The sequence below is a fragment of the Mesoplodon bidens genome (genome assembly GCF_964165515.1).
Source record: "Mesoplodon bidens genome assembly, chromosome: 15".
NCBI classification, from domain to species: domain Eukaryota; kingdom Metazoa; phylum Chordata; class Mammalia; order Artiodactyla; family Ziphiidae; genus Mesoplodon; species Mesoplodon bidens.
The window spans coordinates 69,413,095-69,440,398 of NC_138171.1; the positions used below are offsets into that span (position 1 = coordinate 69,413,095).

Sequence of the window (27,304 nt, forward strand, 5' to 3'; positions counted from 1 at the left end):
AGTGACTTTTGACCTCCCTCCCGTGCCGTGACGGAGGCAACGTCGTTTCTGTGGTAACCGGGCTGCGCGTCCTCGTCGGAGCCGCGGTTGGAGCACGGCGTCTGGAGTTGCAGGTGAAGTGGGGAGTGCTGGCTGCCCGGCAGGGAGGCGGGTAGGTTCCGGGGCGTCCGGGGCGCATTCCCAGGTCGCCTCAGGGACTGGGATGACCGTGCGAGGACGGGTGGCTCTGTGGAGCCGCGGCACCGGGCAAGGGGACAGGAACCAGGCTCCGGTCCGGACGCTCGAGGGCGGGGGAAGAGAGGCCGGCCAGAAAACGACCCTTCTCGGCGTGCCGCGCGCGAGCTGCTGCGCTCCTCGGCGGCTCGGCGGCCCGGCGGCCCGGCGCCGCGGTGCATTCTAGGCTTTGTAGTCCCTGAGGTCTACTCCCACTTGGTTTCTGGACAGTTGTGACCTAATAATTAACTCTAAGGCTTGTAACTAAAAGCAACTGAAGGTATTTTAAAGCCAGATAATAGAAAAAAGTGAAAATAAGTCATCAGAGTACTAGTAAATGAGCCAGCCTTGTGGTCAGATAAGCAGATATTTAAAGTTTCTGTGACTGTGTCTTAATTTCGTCAATTCTCTTAGCCCCAATGTCCTTAACTATACGACAAAAATAATATCTATTTCACCAGGTTTAAAGAGAAAATTTATGTAAAGTGCCCAGTAAATGTTAGCTGGTATAGTTCTTGACCTGTCTTCAGAAACAGAAAAATTAATTATGTGCATGCAAATGGCTAAGAGAATTTTTAAATAATAGACTTTATTTTTTTACAGCAGTTTTAGGTTCACAGAAAAATTGAATGAAAGGTACAGAAAATTCCTATTTCTCCCGACCCTTCCAACCCCCCCAATATCAATAGTAGTACATTTGTTACAGTCCTTGGACCCACATTGACACATCACACATCATAATCACCCAGTGTTCATAGTTAACAGAGGGTTCACTCGTGGTGTTGAACAATGTATGGGATTTGACAAATAATGCATTGCCATGTATCCATCATCATAGAATGGTAAAGAAGAGCTTCACTGCCCTAAAACTCCTTGTGCTCCACCTATTCATCCCTCCCTCCCCTTTTGCTTCTGCAACCACTGACTTTTTTCTCTTCAATGAGTCTTTTTCGGAATGTCATATCATTACAATTATATAGTGTGTAGCCTTTTCATATTGGCTTCTTTCACTTAGTAATATGCATTTAAGATTCCTCCATGTCTTTTCATGGCTTGATGGCTCATTGGTAATTTTTGACAGTTACAAGTCACTTATTTAAATATTTATGTACATAAAACTATCACGTCTACTTCTGCTTTCAAAATAATAGCGCTTTCAAAAAAATTTTTATGCTTATTTCTCAAACGGAAGTCATTCATAACATATAAAAACATTTGCCATAGTTCTGTACCACCATATTATTATTTAAACATTTTAAAGTTATCTCATTTTTCAAATCTTGGATAAATTGAATGAGATTTTATATAACTGCGATAAAGAGAAGTAAATAAATAAATAAATAGCTATTAAAATAAAAAGGTATTTCCCTTGAGTTCCCTTAAATTTGTAACTCAATGCAATTGATTTGACGAAGTTTAATCATCTGTAGCTGCCGCTAAAAGATTCAAACACCTTAGAATGTTTTATTTCTGATTGCCTTCCTTCCATCTCATAAATTTTTAATTGTCTTGTAATTCAATTCAGCTATTGTTTTTACAGCAAAATTTATCATCATTATTACTTTTTTGTTCTGGCCATCAGTGCTTATTTAGATACATATGCATGTTTACTAGTCTCTCCCCAGCGTTTCATCTGTATTCCGCTCCTTTCTGATTTTAACTTTCTTCTTCCTGATGTACATCTTTTACTAGTCCTTTCAACCAGGTTCTTTGAATGGTAATTTCTCTCAGTCTTTGTAGTAATTGTCTTATTTCACTTTCATTTTTAAATGATCATGCAGGTAGGTATAGAATTCTAGGTTAATGATTATTTTTACCTCTGTATTTTTAAAATACTGTTCTGGTGGTTGGGAAACGATAGCCCATAGGCCAAATTCAGCACATTATCTATTTTTTGTGTGGCCCATGAGCTAAGAATTTTTTAAAAACATTTTTAAACAATTGAAAAAAAAACAAAAGAATATTTCAGGGTACACTCACTATTATAAAAGTCAAATTTCAGTGTCCACAAAGTAAAATTTTATTGGAATACAGTCATCATGAAATTTGTGCAAGAATATATCTAAGCAACAACATCAAAAGGCCAAATGATATAATACTGTGTTCTGAAAGAAAACCATACACACTGTATAATTCCATGTATAGGGTGTTCAAAAAGTGGCCAAGGGCATCTGTGTGATAGAAATCAGAATGGTGCTTACCTTTGGATGGGGCAGCCTTCCAGGGCACTGGGAATGCTCCACGCTGCTCTTTTTATTTTTATTTTTTTAATATATATATATATATATTTATTTTTGACTGCGTTGGGTCTTTGTTGCTGCGTGCAGCCTTTCTCTAGTTGTGGCAAGTGGGGGCTACTCTTTGTTGCAGTGTGTGGGCTTCTCATTGCAGTGGCTTCTCTTGTTGTGGAGCACGGGCTCTAGGCATGCAGGCTCAGTAGTTGTGGCACGTGGGCTCAGTAGTTGTGACACACAGGCTCAGTAGTTTTGGTTCGTGGGCTCTAGAGCACAGGCTCAGTAGTTGTGGCGCACTGGCTTAGTTGCTCCACAGAATGTGGGTTCTTCCCGGACCAGGGCTCGAGCCTGTGCCCCCTGCATTGGCAGGTGGACTCTTAACCACTGTGCCCCAGGGAAGTCCCCACACTGCTCTTAGAGTCAGTGCAATGGTAGAAGTGAACTTCCCAATGGCTAAGAACATAAGATGTTTTTCCTTAGGAAAAAAGAAGAGAGGAAACAGAAAGGAAGGGAGGGAGAGATGGAGGTAGGAAGGGAGGAAAGGAAACAGAGAGCGAGGGAGAGACACACACATTGAGGCCTCAAGACATCGAGAGAGAGAGATTGAGTTCGTTTGCTGCCTGCTGTTCTGTCAGCAGCATCCCTACCGTGTCTCTCTGAACATGAGACCCTCCACCGTTGCTGTCATTAGAGAGTCTCCTCAGATTGGCTGTGGGAACGGCTGAGTTTTACAAAGAAAGCAGGTACTTTATCCTGGAGCTTCCCAGAGACTTTCATGGGCATAGAGGCCCCTGCAGAAGACCTTTGCAAGCAGCATCTCTTACACTTATTTAACCACAGGACTCTTTTCCCTTCAAAATACCTCTCAGGACTGCTACCCCTCAGGACTCCAGTTTGGTGAACTCTGTATGGACGATGGGCGGCAACTGTATTTCCCCTGTAACTCTTGACCACGTGCCATGGCAGCCAATTAAATATGAAGACCCTGGATCAGTAAATAATTCCTTTCGATGTTCTTCAGTCCTATTGTTTGAATATTTTAAAGCAGCTTTGTGGGAAACAAAGAATACAGTTGCAGACATTTCTAGACAGGCCAATCCTCAGAAACATCATTCTCCTGGAGAGACACGTGTCAACTGGTTTTTGGGGACAGTCGTCACAGGCTACCCCCAGGGGAGATGCGTCCCACCAGCCACGCTCACTCTGACCACACGGAAATTGGAGGAATGTCCTGTTTCGTAAGTACTGAAGCCAGACTGGCTTGTCATCTCAGGCTAACAGTGGGCTGTTTTTCTCTCTTTTGGGGACAGAATCAAAAATGTCAGTACTCACTTCTCCAAGAGGAAAGGTGGAGGTGGTTCACTGCCGAAGAACAGAGTCACAGGATATTTATTGCATCAAAAACCTCATTAGAAAATTTACCCAGAAGCTGTTTGGGAGTCTTAATATCATCTCTCTTCTGTAAGTACATAGCAAAGGGGCTCCACTCCTTTGTCTTTGTGGGGCTTGTGGCGAGGGAAGGGCAGCAGGAAAGTGTGCCCTACTGAGCGGGATATCTCTGGGAACAACCATCGCTAAGTCCCGTAACAACATGTAAATTGAAAAGACTTCTCATGACTTTTGGATTCAGGCAAACTAGGGTTCAAATCTCAACTGCCCCACGCACTAGTAGAGTCACTTAGCTACCCGTTTTGAGAATTTATTTTCTTTCAGACTGTGTGCTTTGCCAACATCCCCTTGTTTAACTCTGAGGTAGCCACTGTCATGCCCATTTTACAGATGAGAGAGTGGAGGCTCACCCAAGGTGCAGCAGTTAGTAAGTGACAAAGCCTGGATGTGCTCTTAGCCACTCCTGTTGAAGGGTTCTTCTCATCTTCAAAATATGCCTAGGTTTTTTTTTTTTAATCTTTTTTCTCCCTGTTTTGTTTTTGTTTTTTTTTTGGACACCAGAATATGAATATCCTATAAGCTGTTCCTCATTATTTTTATTGAAAATGATAAGAGAGAGCACAGCGTTTTGGATTTCATAAAGCTTCAGGTTAAATACAATTGAAATGTTTAAACTAGGCCAGCCTAAGACATTAAAATCTGCAATTTCTGATCACCACACTGATGAATGTAACGTAAATTTGGCACAGTTTTGTTGGAGAACAATATGTGTATAAAAATGCTTTAAAAATATGTATAACAATGAAATGATTTCATTTTTTTGACATTATGGTGAATTAAACACCTTAATGATGTCCTCTGGATGGAAACATGTTGATACACACACACACACACACACACACACGGACTGTGCAGAGAACATTGTCAAAATGAAGTCAGAAACTTCAGGACAATAGGAGGAACCCACGCCACTTTCTCCTTGAGGATTTTTGCTGCATTCTAGAAACCTCACAGTTTTGTTTTGACAGGTTCACAAAGAACAGAAGATAAATACTCCGTCCACTTAAGGAGGGAAGTATCAGATTTCTTTGTATAAAACTGTGCTGTTCTTTGTAAGGATGAAGGAGACAAACCCATTGCATAAAAGTAAGGAAACTAGCCTGTTTCAACCTCAGCATGAATGAAGGGGGATAAAGCCTCCCCCAAGAATTCATAAGCACGTGTTGATTCAAGGTCTGTGTTAATTATCTGCATGATCCCCAAAAGCTTCAAAACTTCCCGAGTAATGAATGCATTTTTAGACCACTGAAACTTAGTTAGTTTACCCATAGACTGAATAAAGTAGAGGAAGCGGAGAATTTGATTAAAAGTGGTTGCACATTAGTAGTGTGTCCAGGAGACCCACTGAAATAAGTACAGCTCAGGTCTGAAGGGGTGGAGCTTCAGCTCAGACTTCAAATAATACAGATAAAATTCCAAGGAACATGAGCTCACAGTCAAAAATCACAAATATACAAGGAGACATTCACCATTAGTGAGAACCAACAACAAAAAACTCTACAGCAGAACCAGACTCTCAAAGACTTCAGATATTAAGTCAAAGAATATAAAATAACTATGCTTACTTTGTCTAAAGTGAGAAGATATGTTTTAAAAGACCATAAAAATGAAAAATGAGAATTAAAAAAGTCTAATAGACCATCTAGAAAAAAACAGAGTTAATATTAAAAGCTCTGTGGATGAATTAAACATCATAATAGATACAGCTAAAGACAGAAGTAGTGAACTGGGGCATCAATACCAATAAATTACCTAGAATTCAGCACAAAGAGACAGAGACAAAAAATAAGAATGGAATATTTAACAAGTAGGTCTAATCAGACTTCTAAAGGGAGATAATAGGAAGTGCAAGAGTCAATATTTGAAGAGATAATGGCTGAGAACTTCCCAGAATTGTTGAGAAGCACCAATTCTTCTAGAAGACTCAATGGATCCCAAATAGGAAAAATACACAGAGAATTCTACAACTAACCACATCATAATGAAACAGCAAAACACCAAAGCTAAAGAGAAGATCTGAAAAATAACTATAAAGAAAAGACAAATTACCTGCAAACAACTAAAAATTAGACTAATGAGGATTTCTCACTAGCAACAATGGTACCCAGAAGATAGTGGAATGTCTTTAATATTGGAGAGAAAATAACATCAAACTAGAATTGTATACCTAGAGAAACAATTTTTCAATACCTAGGGGAAAATGAATGCATTTTTTAGACAAACAAAAACTAGTTTACCAGTGAACTCTGAATTAAGGAAATTCCTCAGAATATACTCTAGGCAGAAGGAAGAATATCTCAGCTGGAAAACCCAAGATAAAAGAAGGAAGGTAAACAAAAATAAGTACAAATATGAAAAAAATCTAGCTTGTATAAAATAGTAACATTAATAATGACTAATCTAATATAGGTATTAAATGTAAATGGTAAGTTATAAGTATGAATAGTAAGTTAGCTAAACTACAGGACAAAAATAGCAGATAAATTGGGAGTCCTGTGATTAGATTGAAAGTACTCTTAAGGTATTGTTCAGGAGGAGGGTGTGGTAGCTAGTATTCAAAGGTTCTCCCCCTTCCTCTCATGAGCCACACGTCCTGCATTAAGTCCTTTTGTAGTCCCTTCTTGACCTGAATCAGGGTTGGCCCTGTGTAACCAATAGAGGTCAGCAAAAGTGATGCTTTATGACTTCAAGTATAGATCATAAGAAGTCTGCAGCTTCCACTGGGCTCTGGAATGCTCCCTCTTGGAACCCAGATGCCATACTGTTAAACGCTCAAGTCATGTGGCCACACGCAGGTGCTTCACTTGGCATCCTCGGCCGAGCTCCCAGCCAACAACCAGCATCAACTACTAACAGTATGAGTGGAGACGTTCTAGACATTGGATATTCAGGTGACTCTGACCACCAGCACCAACTGACTGCCATCACCTGAGAGACCCCAACCAAAAACTGCTCAATCAAGCCCAGCCAGCCCACAGAACCATGAGGGATAATAATGAATTGTTTTAAGCCACTAAGCTTAGGGGTGGTTTGGTACATGTCAGTTGATAACTGGAGCAGAGGGTAAAGACTTTGTTAGAAATATATGTTAACGTGGCTAGAATAATCATTTAAAGGTAGGTGTAGAGATTGTAGCTTCTGATCTGTAGAGGGAAAATGGAACAAGAAATTTATAACAAACTGAATCTCAAAGAAGGCAAGAAAGGAGGAAGAAAAAAGAAACAGAAAACATAGAACATATTAAAATCATGTAATAGGAAGATAGAAAACAGTTCAGTTATATCAGTAATCAAAATAAATGTATTTGGACAAAATTTTTCAGTTTAAAGAGAAAGATGGGCAGATTGGCTGAAAACAGAACAAAACAGCAGTCATATTTTACATATAAGAGACACACCTAATATATAAAGTCACAGAAGGATTTAAAGTCAAAGTATTGGGAAAAAAAAGATGCCAGCCAAAATCTCATCCAAAAAAAAGACTAGTGTTGCTCTATAAATAGCAGCCAAAATATACTTTTGGCAGAAAGGATCGTTGCAGATAAAGAGGGTCATTATAGCAATATAATGATAAAAGGTTTTGTGCTTGAGGGAGGTATGACAATTTAGACTTGTATGCTCCTAATGACAGTCATAAAAGATACAAAGCAAAAAATCAATAGAACCAAAAGATGAAATAGACATACCCACCATCATAATGGGAGATTTAAAATACCTCTCTTAATAAATGAAAGGTCAAGCAAATTGAAAATCAGTTACAACAGAAGATTTCAACAAGAACCCAATTAAAGAACTTGATCTAACGGATATACGTAGAACACTGTAGCCAGTGTTAGAACATACATAATCTTGTAGACACGGAAACATGTATAAAAACTAACTTCCTCTCAGGCCATGAAGCATCCCCAGCAGTGGTTAGTACCACATAGCACGTTCTCTGACAACAATGCAATGGAGTTAGAGATCAATAACAAAAAGACAATTAAGGAATGCCCATATATTTGAAGTTTTTTAATGCAATAATAAATAATCATGGGTCAAAAAAGGAAAAGAAAAATTAAAATACATGGGTTGAATGAAAATAAAAATATATGTTAGATATATAATTATACGTATGTAAATGTAAATACATACAATACGTGAAATCAAGTTAACTCTGGTGTTGCAGCTAAAGCAGGCGTGGGCGTTGATGACATTGGAGGCTCCCATGCCTCCCCTATTCTCTGGGCCTCTGTGTCCCTCCCTGCACTGTAGCCCCTGCCTCTGAAATCAGCCTGGAGCTGTGACTCATCCAATAGAACGTGTTGGACATGTGCTGTGCCGGTCCCGGGTCGCTGAGCGCCCTACCCCTGCTGGGCCTTGGAGTGGCTGTAAGCGTTCCTGGAATCCATGTGTCTGATGTGTTTATGTATTTTCTGAATTGGCAGATACAAAAAGCGTAACTTACATCATGTGGGAGGGGAGTAGTGAAAGTTTTTTTAATATGAAAATGGGGCCCTTCTAACATAACGTTGAGACCTGCCTTAGAAGCCAGCCTATTTTTAGAAGTAAAAGTAAATTTACATTTTCATTAGTGTCCTGGAGCTCCCCAAACAGCTCCCTTGCTACCCAGCCCTTGTAGCCTTCCGTTTTCACATTAGGTAACTAACTCCCATCCCCTCGCCGGCCAGCCTCAAGCTTCCAGACCCATCTTACGGGCATTTCTAAAACTGGCGGTTTCTTTTCTCATTTATTCAGTTTCCTTTTATTGACTGCTGGCTCAGTCACAGAGATACAGGAATGAGTAACAGTGGTCTCACCTAAAAACCCTGCTCAATTTTAGGGGAGGACATGAGCAGACTGGGCAGAGCGGGTGAGTGGGGAAAGGGCCGAAAGAGTGGGCCACTTGGTGTGCAGATGGCACAGTGCAGTCAGGGGGGGCGGAAACTCCACGGTTCAGAGCATGGGGAGGGGGACGTAAAGGGACTCTGAGCCCTGTTTCACTCACACTGCTTAATGAGGCAGAAAATAGGGACACTGTTTCACCAAGATTTCCACCAAGTACAGTTAAGTAAAACGAGTGTTGGCTGAACTTGGAAAACTTCTTAAACCAATTGAATAAATGAAGCACTGCTCTAATGAAAAGAACTCTGATTTCTATTGCTGGATAATATCTTCGAGCTTTAATATATTTTCTGTGAAATACATACCTGTGCTTGTGCTTGTGTCTATGTATTTTTGAGAGCTCCTTTGGTTTGGATTTGGCTTATTACAAAGAATAATTTTATAAAACAGCTTTAAAGAAACACACCTTCTCCCTCTACCTTTTTCCTCCTCTCCCTCTTTTGCTCCCACGATGATTTTTATCTGTACTGTAGAGGACCTACTAGCTGAGAGGTAATAAGAAGTGAAATTGTACATACAAAAGGATATGCTGCCAAAGTTACTTTTTGCAGTCAGGCTCTCTGGAAATTGCAGTGCATTTTCCCATTGAAACAATGTTATTGGTGGCTGGCTGCCCACAAAAGCCCATTTAATATATAATGTCTGTGCCATATAGTACCGTGCTAATTGTACTACAGAACACAACCGCCACCCTAGGTCCCATGGATAAATGCATTTCAAGTTCAAATTGGGATTCCAGGAACACATTTCCCTTGCTTCCCTGAGGGGATGGCAGCTGCCTGGTCCCAGCTCTTGCCCACTTCCTCCTCCACCACCTCTATCACTATCATTGCTGATGCTCCGTGGTCCTGTGCCCTGGGCCTTTTCTCATCTGGGTTAGAGTGAGGACTGTCAGCGTGAAGCCATAGGTCGTGGCTCTGGGAGCCCGGAGCAGGGGAGCCCAGAGGACCAAGAGCTGGAGGGAGCCCTGCTGGAGTGGAATGAGGGGTAGGGGCTTCAGTGGATCAGACGGGAGGAGCTGGGGGGCTACCTCCTCCCGCTAATGAGCGCCCGGTGTGGATCCCCTGTTCTCGGTACCAGAGGGCAGCCAGCTGTAGTGCCTGGGCCAGGGGCACCCCTGGTGGAGTCCCCGGTGGCTGAGGACTATGACTTCCTGTGAGAAGGGACGGTGACTGGAGGTGCTGAGATTGGTGTCCTGAGCACAGTGTTTCCCAAAGGTGCCCACAGCTCCGGTGGTACCCAAGTGATTTGACTCAAACCATGCAGAGCAATTTTTGTTTTAAGTGCCATCCCTTCATTTTTATAGTTACCTTCTGTTTATAGGAAGGTATAATGGTTTTCCATTTATGATAGTGATGTAAAATTTTTTTATTGAAATAGATTATTTCAGCCAAAAGTGAACTGGCTTAAAGAAAATAATTAAGTACTGGAAGTGCATGTGTGTGAGGGACACGTACGTGGGCCAGCTAGTTGGCCATCCTAAATGTAGGTGTTTAGGGCAACACAGTGGAGCTGGCAACATGGAGAGGATGGGGAAGACTGCAGTCAACCGTTTCCCCAGCCTGTCTCCAAGGGAGGGGTATTGGACACGTTATATCATAGACATGACACCTTTCTAATGAAGTGTAATGTTCTGTAAAGATGCGGTTGGTAGCACCAGATGTCCTGAAAGATGCACTTCCAGAGTCGCTGCCCCATCGCTCCCGCCTCTTCCATAGGCTATCATATCTCGTGCAGTGGTTGCCAAGCTCCAGTAGCCAAAGGTGGGAGAAAATGACACCTCTTCATCTCACTTCTGGTACCTTCCTCATGTGTGCAATTGGAATCGTTTCCGCAGGGAGAAGGCAAACCTTGCCATCACCCTCCACAATGACCAGGAGGAGATCATGGCCCAGGCCACCTTCCTGGACTATCCCAACTGGAATGTAGCCCCACAGGACGACTGGGTGTCCGTGTTCCGGGAGCTGGACAGTGAAATCCCATGCACAGTGAGTAACCATGCACGTTGCTTATGAGAACAGCTTGAATTTGGAAGGGAAGTCCTATGTTTGCATATAGGTCTTCTCAGTTTTTAGACTGAGCAGTTCAAAAGTCACAACAGAAAGTGTGTGACATCATGACAGACAGAAATGAACTTATCTGGTGGAGAGGGAAGGGGAGTCTGAGAACAGGAAGCCTCAGAGGAGGACGGGGGGTGGGGCACGGCAAGGAGTTAGGGGAGCATCACGACTGCGCTTCCCCGGCCTCCACGCTGTGCTCCCAAGTCTTTGACCTGCTGGGAGGGACCTGCCATTTACACATCTGCCCCTGAAATAATGACAACAGAGCCTCAGATTCAAGTCATGGTCTGTAATTTTCAAAGTGCCCTCATGGGCTCTGGCTTGTTTGATGTCTCCCAGCTGCGGACACAGGACACCCTGTCGACCCACAGAAGCCAGGTCATCGGGTTTCAGGGAGTTGGGCTTTGGTAGCCTGAGCTGTCCCTCGGCTGCCAGAGCCAGGCCAGCGTCTGGGCCAGTTGCTGCAGAGAGCCAGAGGCCACAACTGCAGGCAGCACGCACGCTTGCCCTGTCGGTGGAGTTCAAGAGCGCGCCCCGGAGCCCTGGGGAACGGCAATTGTGTGAATGAGTGGACTCGCGCGCACGCACACGCAAACACGCACAACCCAGCCCTTAGTTACCCAGCATCTGTTCAGCTAGAGGCTGCCTCCCCCTGGTCCCCTGCGCTCGCAGTCACCACTGTCAGAAAAATTATCTCAAGCTTGGAAATAGGCCAAAAAAGATTCTTTCCATTGTGCTTGTACTTTTGATTGATTTTCTATTGACTGGGCTATTTTACAGTTCCGCAGGAACAGTGATGAACTGGTAGAGTTTTGTTCATTTGAGATGTAAATAACTTCAGTGTGGTGGAAGAGATAACCTCAAAGGGTACACTTTCTGGCCCAGTGGGACCTTAACTCTTTTGTATCTAGCTGGGCAATCTTCTAACATTTCCTCATTAAAACTGCCTGAAGCCAGCTTCTCAAGTGCAATGAATCTTTTTGTATCATCTCACTGGTCGCCTCATGAATCGATGGGTTGAATCAATCTCTGATACGTGCATTTTGTATTTGCATTAGGGTCATGATTTTACCTTTTTGAGAATTAAAAATTAACACCATTCTTCCTAAATTCTTTCCCCTTTTGTTCCTTTTCTTGTTCTTTTAAAATTGTTTCTTTTTAAACTACTTCCTTCAATAGTGTAGAGCTGGGCCGTCCTGTAGGGTACATCAGCCATATGTAGCTATCTGGGCACTTGAAATGTGACTAGTTTGAACTGAGATGAGCTCTGAGTATAAAATATGCACTGGACATCAAACACTCAGTAGGAAAAAAAAGAGTATAACATACCTTGTTGAGAATTTTTATATTTACTACTTCTTAAAAGGATAATAATGTGAATATATTAGGTTAAATGAAATATATTAACATTAATTTCACCTGTTTACTTCTTTTTAAAAATATATCTACTAGAAACTTGAAAATTACGTATGTTCCCAGCATTTGTGGCTTGAATTATTTTCCTATTGGACAGCATGGGTATAGAGGCTTATGGCTTAATGGCTTACCTACCCCGGGGGTAACTGCAACTAAAATAATGATTTTTATCTTAAAGCTAAGGCATAAATATTGAACTGTAATATTTTTGATGGAAGAGAGAATTTGGGGGATAAATCAGCCAAGTAATAAACCACGTACTAGCAAGGCGAGTCCTGATCAGAATGTAAAGCAGATGCCATGGGGTTGGATGAGTCCGTGCATGGGAAGTGCTCACATTGCGACATTGAACTGTCCCTGTCGCTGTTGTTATCTGGACTCTGGAGTTCGTGTTGCTTGCCTTTGGGGAGCTTTCAAGCTCATGAACTAAACTCATGATTCTCTCGCCATTTTATGCCTGATAAACACCTTCTGAGTGTTCCTAGGGCACGTGCCACCCAACAGGAGGGGAGACCAAGGCACACGGATGTGCAGGTGGTCACCCAAGGCCGTCTATGAAATTGCTCGGGAAACGAGACACAGAAGTGCTCCTGTTGTCCAGATCGAGGTGCAAGCATTGCCCGCACTTCACCACTCAGCCCCTTCCCATTTGCATTGTCTCTAGAATTTGAGGATTTGTCCACAAACACAGGGGTACTGAGCTGAACAGAGGGATGTGGGGATGTGCAGAGCAGCTCCTCATGACCAGCCACTTAGAAAGTTCTCAGTACAACTGAGTCACGTTGCTGTGCGGAAGAAATTAATACAGTGTCGTAAATCAACTATACTTTGATAAAATTAAAAAAAAAAAGTTATGGGGCAGCGTTCTTTAAAACCCCTAAAGACGTGACCCGAAAGCCATATTAGAATCTTGCTACTTTGTTTTCCGCTTCCAGGTTTTCTGGGTCCCGAGCGGAGTATTTGTTTCTGACTCTGGGAATGTTGAACAAAACAAGCCGTTGGATTCCTAGCGGGGCATCTGCCTTCCATCCTCCAAATTCATGAGAGGCGCTTTCCCTGGTGTCACTTGAATAGAGCAGCAGCTGCTGACTCCAGAGCCCCGGGGGAGGGGGATTGTCTTTCACTTGGGCTGAGGCGCCCTGGGGACAAGACCACTGAGTTCAGAATCGACTTCGCTCCCCCGCAGGCGCCCCCCCTGCCCGTGGCCCCGTAGTGAGGCGGGAGGAAGGACCCGACACGCTGGACTCATTTACGACCCCCCTTTCCTTGAATCATTCCGAGCTAGGAGGACAGAAAGTGGCTTGAACCCTGCCTGGGTGTCTCCTTATTTTAGACATAAAATATCTTCCATCGACACCAGGCAGCTCTGTGCCATGGCTGCCCCCAGACCCGCCCCCTATCTCCCACCCCTCCCCTTGCTCTGACTCGGCCTCTAATCGTGTCCTCTTTTCTTCTGCAGCCTCTGAACACGTTGTTCATGCACCTCTTTGTGGCCGTGGACGAGTATTCTGTCGGCTGCTGCAAAGAGATTATTCGGTGAGTGGCCACAGCGTGGCAGACAGTGACACAGCAGCATCGTAGACGAGACACGTTCATGTCTTTATCATGTCTTTAACTATCTGGATAGTCAAAACAATATTTTTAAAGGAAATTCTTTCAGGTGTTCAATTTGCTTGTACTTTCTGGCTCTAGTCAAGCATTTACTCTGAACGGTGGTGATGTTTCTGAAAGAATACAGTCCTTCCTTTGAATGGACGCCTTTAACTACCACTGTTGGAGGCAAACAGGTCACGCGGTCATTTGAAAAAAATGAATTTGTGGGGAGGAGAGGAAGAGAAGAGGTCACAGGCTTGGATGTTTCTAAAAATAGTTTTCCTCAATCTCATCCTTAGACATGTTATTAACAGGACCGCCTGCAGAAACCTGATCCGCGGGGCTTCCGCCACAACGGGTCTCTGACAGGCTGCACAGACATTTGGGGGGGGTGGCCTCAGCTCTCAAGTCACTTTGCAGTGTCACACCAGACCATCCAGATGCCAGGGCAAAGGTTAATCTCAGCAGGAACCTGGTGCGCCGCGTGGACATGGTGCCTTGGTTCATCGCTGGCTCCATGGAACAGATAGAAGAGGGGGCATTTGGAAACCCCGGAAAAGCAGAGAAGAAAAAGGAATTGCCTCGAAGGCGTTCTTGCCTTTGCAGGCAGGGAGCAGGGCGCCCAGGTGGATCTGTGAACGCCTCATTTTTGCAGTGAAGACGTTCGTCTCGCCAGGTGCTGGCTAACAGGATTCTTGACACACCGTCCCCTCCCTTTCCCTCGCCAGGACCGTGTTCAAGGCGGTGCCAGACCTGCACTTCATATTCCTCATCGTGCCATCCTACATGAGCCTCGGTAAGTCCTCCTCCACCACCTCCTGGCCCCAGTCGCTAACATAGGAAATTTGTGCTTAAAATGGGGCTTTGGGGATGGGACATAAGAACCATGGGTCTCCAGGTCCTCAATGTATAACGTGCCCATTCGACTGTAACAATTAAAACACACGTTAGAATGGAAACTACATTTGCCCTGAAGTCCTAAAGTGTTTCCTTGGTAAATCGAGGCGTCACTTCTTTGTCTCTGGGATTTAGGCTCGACTCTCATAACTGTGTTCAACCAAGTGGGGAGCATTCCAAGCCTGACGTATGATGAGGACTTTGCCGTGCACATATGTCACAGGCACAGCCACTACCCTCAGCTACACATCCGCAAAGCCAGGTAAGTGTGGAGCCGTGCCTTTTGTTACCTAAGCTTTCCCCTGACGGTTACCTTACAGAGAGTTTAAAAATTGCCACTTCTTACAGTAAGTGATGATAGCTCGAATGAAATTGCTTTATAATACCCAGAAGCATTACTTCATTTGGAGATGTTTACAATTCCCCTTGATGACATAACTTGCAGGACTGAATATCTGATGAGACCCATTTGGTGCTGTGTGGTCAGCAAAGCTGTGCATTTACTACTTAAGGGTTTCTGAAGACACACAATCCTTGGCTCCACACTGAGTGAAATAACTTTCAAATAAAACAAACATAGAAATGAATCTGCCTATTTAGTTTTCCCAGTAAAGCCCACCTATTTTCCAGCATTCAGTGAATGAGGATTCTGTTGACCCCAAAGAGGAGTTTTCCAAGCTGAAAGTCTTTACCATTCACGGCCCACATGACGTGCCTTGAAGGTCAGCAATCTCAAGGCGATAGCTGTGGCAGATTCTGTTTTCCAAAGAAGGCCATCTTCTATCCTGCATGCTCTCCTATAATGTGGCCTGGCCACTCTTCTCAACAAGAGGTGGGGTCCATGTCCGCTCTTTTTGAGTCTGGGTGTTTTATGGCTGCTGTGGCCCCCACAGCATGGTGGAAGGGATGCTCTGTGACGTGGGAGGTTGGGAGGCTTCTGCCTGGTTCTCTTGGGATGCTCGCTATGGAGGATACAAGGGGGAGAAGTCTGACTACCCTGAGACCACCGTGCCGGAGAGGCCACAAGTCAGTGCCGGGCCCGCAGCCCCAAGGGGCTACCGCTGACAGCATTCACCATGTGGATGTGCAGCCCAGGAGAACCCCCAGTGTCTGCAGCCCCACTGACATCTGCCTGCAGCCACATGAGAGACCCCAAGCACGCACTGCCCAGCTGAGTCCTCCCAGGTTTCTGATGCACAGAACTGTGAGCAAAATAGAATGGCTGTTTTGAAATAAGAGGGCCTATAAAATCATTTCACAAGGGTGGTTGGTTCCTTTATCAGTGAAGAGTAAGCTGTATCTTTTTGGGGTAACCATTGCCATATTTGTTTTTGTTTGTTTGTTTTTATTTTTGGTTGCACCACGTGGCATGCGGGGATCTTAGTTCCCCGACCAGGGATTGAACCCGTGCCCCTTGCAGTGGAAGCATGGAGTTCTAACCACTGGGCCGCCAGGGACTTCCCACCATTGCCATATTTGATGAGTGCTGGATTTCTTTAGAAAGTATCGAAACTAAATTTTTAAAAAGCAAGAGCCTAAGGGCTTCCCTGGTGGCGCAGTGGTTGAGAGTCCGCCTGCCGATGCAGGGGACACAGGTTTGTGATCTGGTCCAGGAAGATCCCACATGCTGCGGAGCGGCTGGACCCGTGAGCCATGGCCGCTGAGCCTGCGCGTCCGGAGCCTGTACTCCGCAACGGGAGAGGCCACAACAGTGAGAGGCCCGCGCACCGCAAAAAAAAAAAAAAAAAGCAAGAGCCTAATGTTTACCAGGCGTGTAGTATTATGGCATAATTGTTAAGAATTTGCAATAATGACATCAGGTAGATCTTGATCCTGATCTTGGTTTTACTACTCACCAGATGGATTAACTTAAAGAAGGAACTAGGCCTCCGCAGGCCTCAGTTTCCTCTCTGTCCGTGGGTGTGAGCATATTGTCTACTGCATGGGACTGTTGTAGTGATGGGATGAGCTGATAAAAATCAAGTACTTAGCACACTGCCAGTCACATGTAGGTGCCCAAGGAAATTAAATATTATTATTAATATTATTAGAGTTATGTGGGGAAGAGAGACCCATCTATGATAAACTGTGATGCTGTGTAGCTTGAAGGAGGGAAGGACAGAGAGGGATGACGACAGCTTCAACCCCCCAGGCCCCCCAAAATCTAAATGTCCATCAACATGTAAATGTTCACAAACTGTGGTACATCTGTACAATGGATACTACTCAGCAATGAAATGGAGTAAACTATGTATACACACAATAGCATGAATCAATCTCAGAAAGCTTATGCTGAATGAAAGAAGGCAGACATAGAAACAAAGACCACATACTGTTGATTTCACTTGTATGATGTACAACACAGGAGAGGTCAGATCAGTGGTTGCCTCTGGCGGAGGGAAGAGAGATGGTGGGAGGGATATGGTGGGGAGACAGCGCTCTGTGCACTGATCGGGGTGCACGCAGTGCACGCAGCTGTCAAAGGTCATCGAGCTGCACTCTTAATATCTGTGCACTGTACACTATATTATTATACCTCAGTGGGAAAAACGTAAAAGAAAAGAGGCTTCATAGAGAAGGTAGCCTCTGAATCTGGTCAGGAAGGATGAGTCAGAGTTCAGCCAGATGGACAGAATGGGCAAAGGCATGGAGGCAGGAAAGCACCCAGAATGTCTGCTACCAGGCAGGTGGGCAGATGTGAGGAAGAGCAGAAAAACTGTGATGAGCAGGCTTTAACTTGGAGCCAGCAGGGAGCACTGAAGAAAGGCATGGTATGGACTGTATGTTAAAAAGAACTGCTTTTCATGTGGCCAGTGGCTTGCAGGGGCGGAGCACAGAACAGTCTGGCCAAGAATGATGCCGGCTGGAATTCAGGCAGTGACGAATCAAAGAGGTCCAGGTTGGGGAATGGATCAAGGCAGGTGCATAGAGGCAAAGAAGTGTTTGAGAGGGAAGGTGCAGTTTGATTGCCAGTTGGTTAGAGAAGTTGAAGGATGAGTATGAGTTAATGGTGACTCGGGGTTTCAACTTTAGGGGGGATGGTAGATTCATTAACTGAAAGTGGAAATAATAGCACTAGATGGACAGGAGACGGTTGGAAATACAGGGCTTCTCATGAATGAGGAGATCATGAGAATAACGGAGATGGTCTAGTTGAGGGGGAGATTTTAAAGTGAAAAGCAGAGGATTAGAGCACAATTTTGAAAGATGAATGTGAGCCGTTAATGATTGTAAAGAAAAATTGGAAGAGGAGTATTGTAGAAGTCAAAGACTCTTAAAGTGGCAAATCAAATAATTCGTAGGGAAATCAAATAATTTGAATACAAAGAAGAGACCGTTGGATTTGGTAATTTAAAAGACACAGATGAGATGAATAAAATTGATGAACTACTAGCCAAACTGACCAAGAAAAAAAAAGATATATCACTGATATCAGTATTGAAAGAGGTGATATCATTACAGATCCTATAGACATTGAAAGGATAAGGGAAGACTGCAACAACTCTATAAATTGAACAATTTGTGTTCAAACACAAACTACCAAAACACATTTTAGAAATAAGAATAGGACTTCCCTCGTGGTGCAGTGGTTAAGAATCTGCCTGCCAATGCAGGGACACAGGTTCGAGCCCTGCTCCGGGAAGATCCCACATGCCATAGAGCAACCAAGCCCATGCGCCACAACTACCGAGCCTGCGCTCTAGAGCCTGCGAGCCACAACTACTGAGCCCTGCGTGCCTAGAGCCCATGCTCCGCAACAAGAGAAGCCACCGCAGTGAGAAGCCCACATACCACAATGAAGAGTAGCCCCCGCTCGCCACAACTAGAGAAAGCCTGCGCGCAACAACGAAGACCCAATGCGGCCAAAAATAATTAATTAATTAATTAAATTAATTTTTTAAAAAAAGAATAACTTGAGTAATTCTATACCTATTAAAGAAAAGTCCAGTGAACTTTGGGTGAGAGGGAGGGTGGCTGCCTGCCCTGATGCTGGCCCCTCCCCCAGCCCCCACCCCTCCTGACTTGCTGCTTCTCTTTTCTTTCCTCTTGTTGTTGTGGCTCTGAACTCAGCCCCTTCCAGGATCTGGGCCTCAGCTTTCTCCCAGGCTCATCCCTTTGGCTCCTCTGTGCCAGTCTTGGCCACTCAGTCCAGTGCTCTATCTCTGGCCACTCCGCAGTTTTTTAAATTATGTTTTGAGAAATTTCTGAATATTAATTTCTTAGGATCTTGTAAGTAGTCTCACAATTGCTGTAATTTTGTCTTCATTTCATTTAAAAATCTCTCATTTTTTTCCTGCCATTTGCTAATTAATTTGAGACATGGGCTCATTTAATAAAATGAATTATATTTTCAAATCAGAAAACATTTTAAAGAAAAAATTACTCATTGTTTCAGTCTTCTATGTGAGTATGTAACCATACATGCATATGCAAGTATATGTGTGTATTCTCTCTCTCTCTATCTATCTATATATGTATATGCACATATATATCTATAGTCATGATAATATGTTCTGTTAATTGTATTTTCCACTTAAGGTAGCAGCTCCTCCACCTTCCAGATCAGTTTTGTTCTTTTTCATGGCTGTGTGGTATTTCATCGTGTGGCTCTACTATAATTCATTCCTTATTTATGGAAATTTGTCCTCTTTTTTTTCTGTAACAAGAAATGCTGTGGTAAACAGCCTTGTACATATATTTTTAAGCATTCATGCTATTTTTGTCTGTAGTATAGATACTACAAGTGGAATTTCTGGGTAAGGTTGCATTAAACACTAAAATTTTAAAAGAGATACTACCAAATTATTCAACCAAAATAATCATGTCAATTTATATCCTAACGAATAGAGTCTTGTTTTCTTGCACCCTCATTTATGCTGGATGTTTCAGTTATTAAAACTGTCTCCAATACAATAGTAATTTGTTGTTTTAATTTGCATTTATCCAAATATTTGTGGGTTTCAGTGCGATTTTACAGGTTCCTTTTTAAGTGTAGAAAATAGTTGCATTTAAAATAATTTTCAGTTTTGAAATTATCCAGATGGATGATTAAACATGTGCATGCAAAGCCGACAGTTCTTTGGGGGAGGGTAGAGGGGAATGGTTACAGTTGAGGTAGGCACATTTCCAGGTCTTTTTTTTTTCACTTACTAGGTCACCAGTTTATTATAAAAGGATACAACTTAGGAACAGTCAGATAGAAGAGGTGCACAGGGCAAGGTGTGGGGAAGGGGCTCACAACCTTCGTGCCCCCTCCAGGCTCACCACTCTCCCCAAACTTCCACGTGTTCACCAACCTGGAAGCTCTGAATTTTCTTAAAGTGTAGGCAGTATACAAACTTTGGATCATGGGAATTGTCATTTTCTTGAGGCATTTTAAAGCTTATATACTTTCGACATAGATATTCAGCAAGATATGGATTGTAATAGAAAATTATATATCCATCTAATACTGAAACTGACATATGCAGAGGCAGCCTATCTCAAAATCCCCTATTTCTGGGGTAGGAGCATGAGTGGAATGGGTGAGGGAGATTAAGAGGTAAAAACTTCCAGTTACAAAATAAATGAGTCACAGGGGGAAAAAGTCACCTATTTCTTTCACTTTTTAAAAAGTAAGTGGCATCTTTGCTAACTTACTCACTGATCCCCACTTGTCATTTCAAGGATGTAGGGCACTGGAGAAGTCAGGTGTAGAGTGTGCCTCGCCCAGTGCTGGCTCCTAGAAGCACGTGGTAACTGGTGGTTATGAGCTGGTCTCCCAGTTCCCTCCTTCCCACCCCCTCCTTCCTTTCTTCCTTCTACCCTTGAAAACTTGAGTGTTATGAGTGCTAACCTTCATGTGGACAGGCTGTCCTGGCCTGAACTAAACCTCACAATTCCTTTCCCTGAGGTCATGCTTATTCAGCCTCTGAGGGTGAAATGTCCTGCTGGTCCAGAAAATCTGCAAGAAGCAATTCACGAGAGGAACATAGTGCTGGTGGCAAAGAGATGACAGAGGGTACTTTGTAATGAGGAAGGGATGTTTATAAAAAGAGAACTTTTTAGTATATAGTAGTGAAATACAGAGATAACTGACATTATGAGAGTTGATGCTTTTGCTTGCAGGAGGGGAAATGTAACACATTTTAAGAGGCCCTCTGTCCACAGCGTTCATATTAGAGTTTTGATACTTACAGGTGTAGGACTTCAGGTATCTGGAAAATGTACTTATGTGGATGATCTCCCTTCTTAAGGATACAGGGAAAACAGGACACTTCAGAGTCAGATGGGCGTGGCCATGCATCCGCTTAGGCTGCCTCATTTCTCTTTCCCCCGCATTTATTTCTCAATATCTGTTTCATCACTTGTTACTTGCACTGATAATTAATGGTGAAGAACACAGTTCTTAAGACACTAAACCAGTGAAGAGTTTGGCGATGTAATTATCCTTCTGCCATTTACCTAGCAACGCATTCAGAGCCAGCGAATTAACGCTGTAATCCCCAGTCCCGTTTCTTTGATTTACCCATGTGCAAAATTGTGCTGTAATGTGCCCCTCTACTTAGACACAAAGTACTGAAGTTCCTGCTCTGTATTTTGTATAATATATGAAGTAAAGCATAGCTGCTTCTAGACACATCTTCATAATCTGTAATGGGCTTGATTAATCATTGGTGGTGGATTTGAGATGTTCTCAGATTTAGAAGCTATTAGAGTGGCCTTTCTGGGGGGAAACCTACCTTTTTCAAGTCCTCACAGGGATAGGGGAGGACTCACTAAGGGAAGGATTGTGTGCTGTCCGTCAGTGTTGTAAAGTAATTTAAAGTTTCCTTTATATAGTACTGCTTTTTTGCTAATAACAAAAATTAAGTTAGGTCAACATTTAGGACTTTAGGTCAATTTAGGACTTTAAAATGTAAGATGTGGTGTTTTTAAATACTAACGTCTCACCTCTTAAAGCAGTTATTTTTATTAAGCGTTTGATAGTCTCACGATTATTAGGAATCCACTTAAGCTTGACTTCTGAGCAATTTCATGTAAATGAATATTCTGATGCTTAAGTGATAAATATCCTAAAGCATTCGAAAGAAGTTGTAGGGCAGTTAGGAATTTCACCACTAGTCTTCTTGAGTCCTGATAAGTAACCCAGCAAATAGAATTTGGTTCACAATCCAACTGGAACTATGGTGTGCCAACACAGACTTTTGGATCAGATCCCAGTGGTGTAAGTGCAGGGGCCTCTAACTGGCCCTGAATGTGCTTTGAAGCACTTCATCCCGAAGTCCTCCATAACTTGTAAAATCATGACATTTTCCAATGAGTAGAAGCTAAGTGGTTCCAAAACCCATGTTAAAGTTTTGAGTGGAATATACAGTTTAGAAACGATGGATTTGATTCTCCTAAAGAAGACCACTAGAGGTCACAAGAGATCTTGGAAAGAAAAAGGTGCTTTGTTTTACACAGCTGAATAAAAAGAAAAATCTAGTTGCTTAGCTGGCGCCCACTGTAGGTTCTCCAACCCCAAGTTGAAACTGTTCGTGGTAAGGGTTGGTTTAAGCCAAATACATTGCATTTTTTAGCACTACCACTAAATTGGATTCTCTGAATTTTTCTTTATTCATTGATTTCTTTTTTTAAATCAACATAGAAATTTATTTGAATTCAAAATAATATGGTTATATTTAGGATAATATAATAATTATGTAAAGTACATATCATCATTGGCTCTGAAACAGTTCTAAAGATGTTATTCTTTTGAAGTCAAGAATTATGTAGTAAGAATGTACTGTACAAATGTACAAAAATATAAAAAATAAGTTTGCTGAGTATTGGGAGTTGTTACAAGAGGGGCACACCAAGGTAATGTAACAGAGTCCAAATTGCATAGCATGCAGCAAGGAGTTCTCGCCTTATCACCTCCTGGAAAATGAACCGGTAACCTCAGAATGCAAGAATACCACCACTGGGTTAACAGGACAAACTTTCTGAGGGACACAGGGAGTAATTCACTATACTTCCCCTTTCTCTAACTCCTTTCCTCACACCGATTTCTTTTCTTTCTTCCAGGATAGGTTTTATCCTGTGGGAAAAAAAAAATTGGTTTTATTTGTAAAGTGGAGTAAATAATATCCTGATTGGAGTAGGCAGCGTTTTAGCTGATGATGCTCAGGAATCAAACTTTTGGAAAAGGTCAATCAGCTAGCCTGCAGAGACCATTAGTGGCTTGCAGAAAAAAACAAATTCAGATAATATGTCCTTGCTAAATAGATAAAAAGAATAAGCAGTTAAATATGGGTGAAAAATCCCAGGGTGTACTGTGACCTAGACAATCAAAAGCAGACAGGTGACCTTTGATTAAGCCCATTTACTTGTGCAGTGAGCTCTAAGGGGCTCCAAGATAGAGTGTGGTTTCCAACAGCATCCACAACCAAAGGGCAAACTCAGAATGTCTCCTCCTCTCGTAGAAACTGGAACACGGATGAGAAGTCTTTTTTGGAGGAGCCCTACACACATATCATCCTGTAGATCTGATGGGCCTGAGTGCCCAGAAGGATTGAGCTGTTCGTGCTGGTAGCAGAGTCTTGTGTTAATCCCAGATCCTTAGCCATGAGTGTTGTTCCAAATCCACCCTGATAGTTATCAGCCGAGGGAACTCCATCCATCACCCCAGGTACAGGATTATAAGTGTCACTTGACCGGCATTGTCCTGAGCTCATATTTAGGATTTTAGCCAAGAGTTTTGGGTCAGACCCCAACCTGATTCCCAGATTCATAGCTTCAGCAGTTCCGGTCTTACTAATAGCTAACAGGAAGTTGTTGCAGATCTTTGCAGCCTGCCCACTCCAAGCAGCTCCACAACACGCCACATTGGAGCCGCCCACGCATCCCAGCAGCTGTTGGGCAGCAGCAGCAGATTCTTCTGCGACTCCTCCCACCATAAATGTGAGGTTCGCAGACCAAGCAGCTCCCACACCACCAGAAACAGGGGCATCCATGAAAACTGCTCCCATTTCCTCAACTTCTTTGGCCAATTCTTTCAAAACCATAGGATCAATAGTGCTGGAATCTATTAACAGTGAGCCTTTCTTCACTTTCTTTAGAATTCCATTTGCTCCAGAATAAGCTTCTATCTCATCGATGCTGGTGGGCAACATTGTGATAATTCTGTCAGCTTTTTCAGCTACATCTGCTGGGGAAGACACTACCTGTTCACGTGCATCTAGAAACTCTTTGCATGCATCAGGGAACACATCATAAATAATGAGTGGATAGCCATGTTTCATGAGATTTTTTGCCATTGGATTCCCCATGTTGCCTACTCCAGTGAATCCAACTGGAGTCTTAGAAGCCACTGACCTAGAACACACTGCTGCAAGGCTGGCCACTGCTGGTTGCTGCGGGCGGCTCCACGGAGCCATAAGGAGGCTGCCATGCTGCCCCCACCCCGCCTCCCCGTGGTGACTTCCGCGGCTCCCAGCTCACCCACTGACTGCTAGGGTGTGCAGTGCAGCAGGTGGTATTGACTGCAGCTATTCATTGATTTCTTAAAGAATATGCACACATATATACACACTCTCTCAGGCTTAAATAAATACAATATTTATGGCATTTACATATCAGAATCACTTTTCCAGTGGTACATTTTTAAGTCTAGCTAATGAAATGCGGATCCTTTCTGGTTGTGGAAGATGCCATCAGACAGGAGAGAGGAGGCCATGCCAGTATTCTGAACGCAAAGATGGGCTGCGGCCATCCTTACGGCCCCTAAGCAGGAACTTACCATCTGTGAGTTAGCAGTGGTTTCTTTGCTGGCAAGGAAACAACGCACACCTCCCGCATCCGGGGAAGCCACCTGTAGGTTCTCCTCTAGGCTTGTGATGCTACAGAAGAGTGGTCCGGATGCTGAGAGGTCCACCTGCCACCACGGGACAGTGCCAGCCGGCCGGGCAAGTGCCCTGGGGTCTGGCATTGCGCTGCTCCTTGAAAGCCCCGATCACTGATGTAGTGGAAGTGGTGAGTGAGTTTGTCCTCCCTCCTCCCCACCTCTGAGGAAGCCAGCGACAGCCACCAGGGCCCTGTCCTCCTTCACCTTGCCTTCTCCTGGGTTTACAGGACACCCAGGCCCCAAGTGAGGTGTCCTGAGAGGCTGTTGATCTTCTTCAGCTTTGGATCCCACCCCATTTCCACTAGCATGTTTTTCAGAGTTCAATGGACATTTAAGGGCCTGGATGATCAAACCCGTTTCTATGGGATGGACCTTTTGTTTCCTCCAAACAAGTTAAAATAGTCTATAACTGATTACATTAACAAGCACTTGGTCGCCTTCTCCAAGCATGTGCTGGCTGGAAGCTCCAAAGGAAGGTTGATCCTTGTTCAGCGGTGTCAGCCTCATTGTACTTTGTGTTGATCAACCCTAACCTTCATAATCATCCCCACCTAAACTCTGGGGGTCACGGAAGTGCTGGGCACGTGGCCCTGCTGTGCCCAGAGGCTCCACGGGAAGCTGTGGCTCTCCTCCTATCTGAGCGGCAGGCAGTGCTCAAATTTAAACATTTTACTGAATGAATTGTTTTCAGTAGCCAGGGTGTCTGTTTCCATGGGGCTGGACTTTGTCATATGCCATTTGAGACTCTGCGAGGCTGATGTCATACTTTATCATTAGCACCGGGGCTGATGCAAGATCATAAATCATCGATTACCCCAAGGAATGCGTTTCTTAGAACAAGTTCCTTTTATCCATTTTGGGGAAGGGCTGAAGGGAGAGACTCTTCAGAGCTCCATGATTTGGATGTTTTCTTCTTATTCCCAGAAGAATAAGTGTTGAGGTGTGATTATGGATCACTTTGTTCACAGGCTGCCGAGGGCTCATGATTAGGCTTACGGCCCCGGGTCTCTCTGAACCTTTATTCCAGATTTTTATACCACAAAGTAGTATTTTTGTGTCCATCATATAGATAAAAGCTCATGGTACACAATGATAGCTGTCTTGATCCACTTAAGAAGATTAGGATATTGAATTACTTTCACATAATTTAAAATAATTATCTCTGTTAATAAGTATTGATGTGGACTTTATTTTTTGGCAGGGTATTTGAAAGTGGATTTGTTGGCTGTTCTCTCCTAGAATCTTCTTCTTTTGTTTTTTCTTAACCAATATCGTCCAGGACTCTTTTTACAGAGAAAAGCCATCTCCATTAGCAGCACCTTTTTGTGGGTGGTTTTGCAGGGAAGTGAGGGGTTTCTGGAATTAACTGGGGCCTTCTCGGCCCTTCCAGCTGAGGTCCTGGGCTCTCAGGTGGAGGCAGCTGATGGGGGTTTCGGGGCATATCAGATGGTGGGGGGACTGTGAAGTTTCCCACAGCAGATGCTGCCAGGGGCCGATTGCCTGCCTGAGAGTGACCTTGAGGGCGTCCCCACACTGTACCCTCCTGCTCTCCTCGTACCTGCCCTTGTGCAGGTGAGACACCAAGGCTCAGCAGCGAGAGGACCGGGCCGGTTTCTCAACCAGGAGAGGCAGAGGCTGATTAGAGGGCTGGGAGCTGCCAGCGTGGAGCGGGGGTCACTCCCCAGAGGCGCCCCCTTGGGCCACACATCCGCACCTGCAAACAGGCCGAGCGACGGCACCCCGGTGCTGTCAGTGCGTGCGGTAGGGCCCCGTCCACGTTGGCTGTCACTGTTGCCCCTGGGCTGTGGGCTCCAGGGTGTGCAGATGTCAAAGGTTGACAAAGCCGGATGCTGGTAAGGACAGATTTTAATTCGTAATAACCATTGCGATAGGGGGAAACATCCAGGGTGGACTGAACTCAACTTTGATCTGTACAGAGGTGACTGGGCCTTTTTTTTTTTTTAATTTATTTATTTTTGGCTGCATTGGGTCTTCATTGCTGCATGCCGGCTTTCTCTAGTTGCGTCGAGTGGGGGCTACTCTTTGTTGCAGCGCGCGGGCTTCAGTAGTTGTGGTGCGCGGGCTTCAGTAGTTGTGGCATGTGGGCTCAGTAGTTGTGGCTCACGGGCTTAGTTGCTCCACGGTGACTGGGCCTTTTGAAGAGAAAAGGAGGGAAAATAAAACATAAAACATAAATAAATAAATAAAATAAAGAGAAAATGAGGGAGCTGGTAAGGGAGTGAGCAGGGTCTCAGTAGAGTCAGGGAAGTGACAAATTACAAAAAATGGGAAGGCAGGGTTGGTCCCTGTGAGACCCATCTGAGTCACTCAGTAGCCCTGATGGAAATTAGGCTCCTGACCTCCCACAGAGGCTGGGAGACGGGGCCTTATCCTCAGGTGTCAGCTGGAACAAACAGGAACTTCTTCTGGCAGCCCTGAGCTTTCTCAGGCAGGCACTTTAAAGGGGGTCTCAGGTCATTCTAGGGATGTGGCCTTGAGCTGTGGAAAGAGCTCAGGAAAAGAGCTGTGGAAAAGAGGCTCAGGGTGTACTAGGCTAGGGTCTGATCACAGAGTCTTTGTCACTCATTAGATGGAGCTATTAACATCAAAGAGAACATATTAGAAGATAAAGTGGGATGATGAAGATGTCAGAGTAATGAAATAAGGGGGAGGGAGGATAAAGGTAGTAGC

General features: G+C 43.9%; 2 protein-coding genes across 2 annotated transcripts in view; one reads left to right on the top strand and one right to left on the bottom strand.

Moving 5' to 3' along the window:
- Positions 1-47: 47 nt before the first annotated feature.
- CFAP61 (cilia and flagella associated protein 61) overlaps positions 48-27,304 on the top strand; it is a 249,094-nt gene continuing 221,837 nt past the window's right edge. The window contains exons 1-6 of the mRNA XM_081256391.1: positions 48-113; positions 3,758-3,908; positions 10,617-10,767; positions 13,715-13,791; positions 14,577-14,644; positions 14,881-15,007. Coding sequence (XP_081112517.1) covers positions 3,766-3,908; positions 10,617-10,767; positions 13,715-13,791; positions 14,577-14,644; positions 14,881-15,007 — 566 coding nt within the window. The 5' untranslated portion in view covers positions 48-113; positions 3,758-3,765. The remainder of the gene's footprint in view (positions 114-3,757; positions 3,909-10,616; positions 10,768-13,714; positions 13,792-14,576; positions 14,645-14,880; positions 15,008-27,304) is intronic.
- Positions 23,209-24,146, bottom strand: LOC308628960 (3-hydroxyisobutyrate dehydrogenase, mitochondrial-like; the record flags this gene model as incomplete). The annotated part of the gene is made up of 1 exon (XM_081256388.1): positions 23,209-24,146. The coding sequence occupies one exon, from the start codon at positions 24,144-24,146 to the stop codon at positions 23,232-23,234; it is 915 nt and encodes a 304-aa protein (XP_081112514.1). The 3' UTR covers positions 23,209-23,231.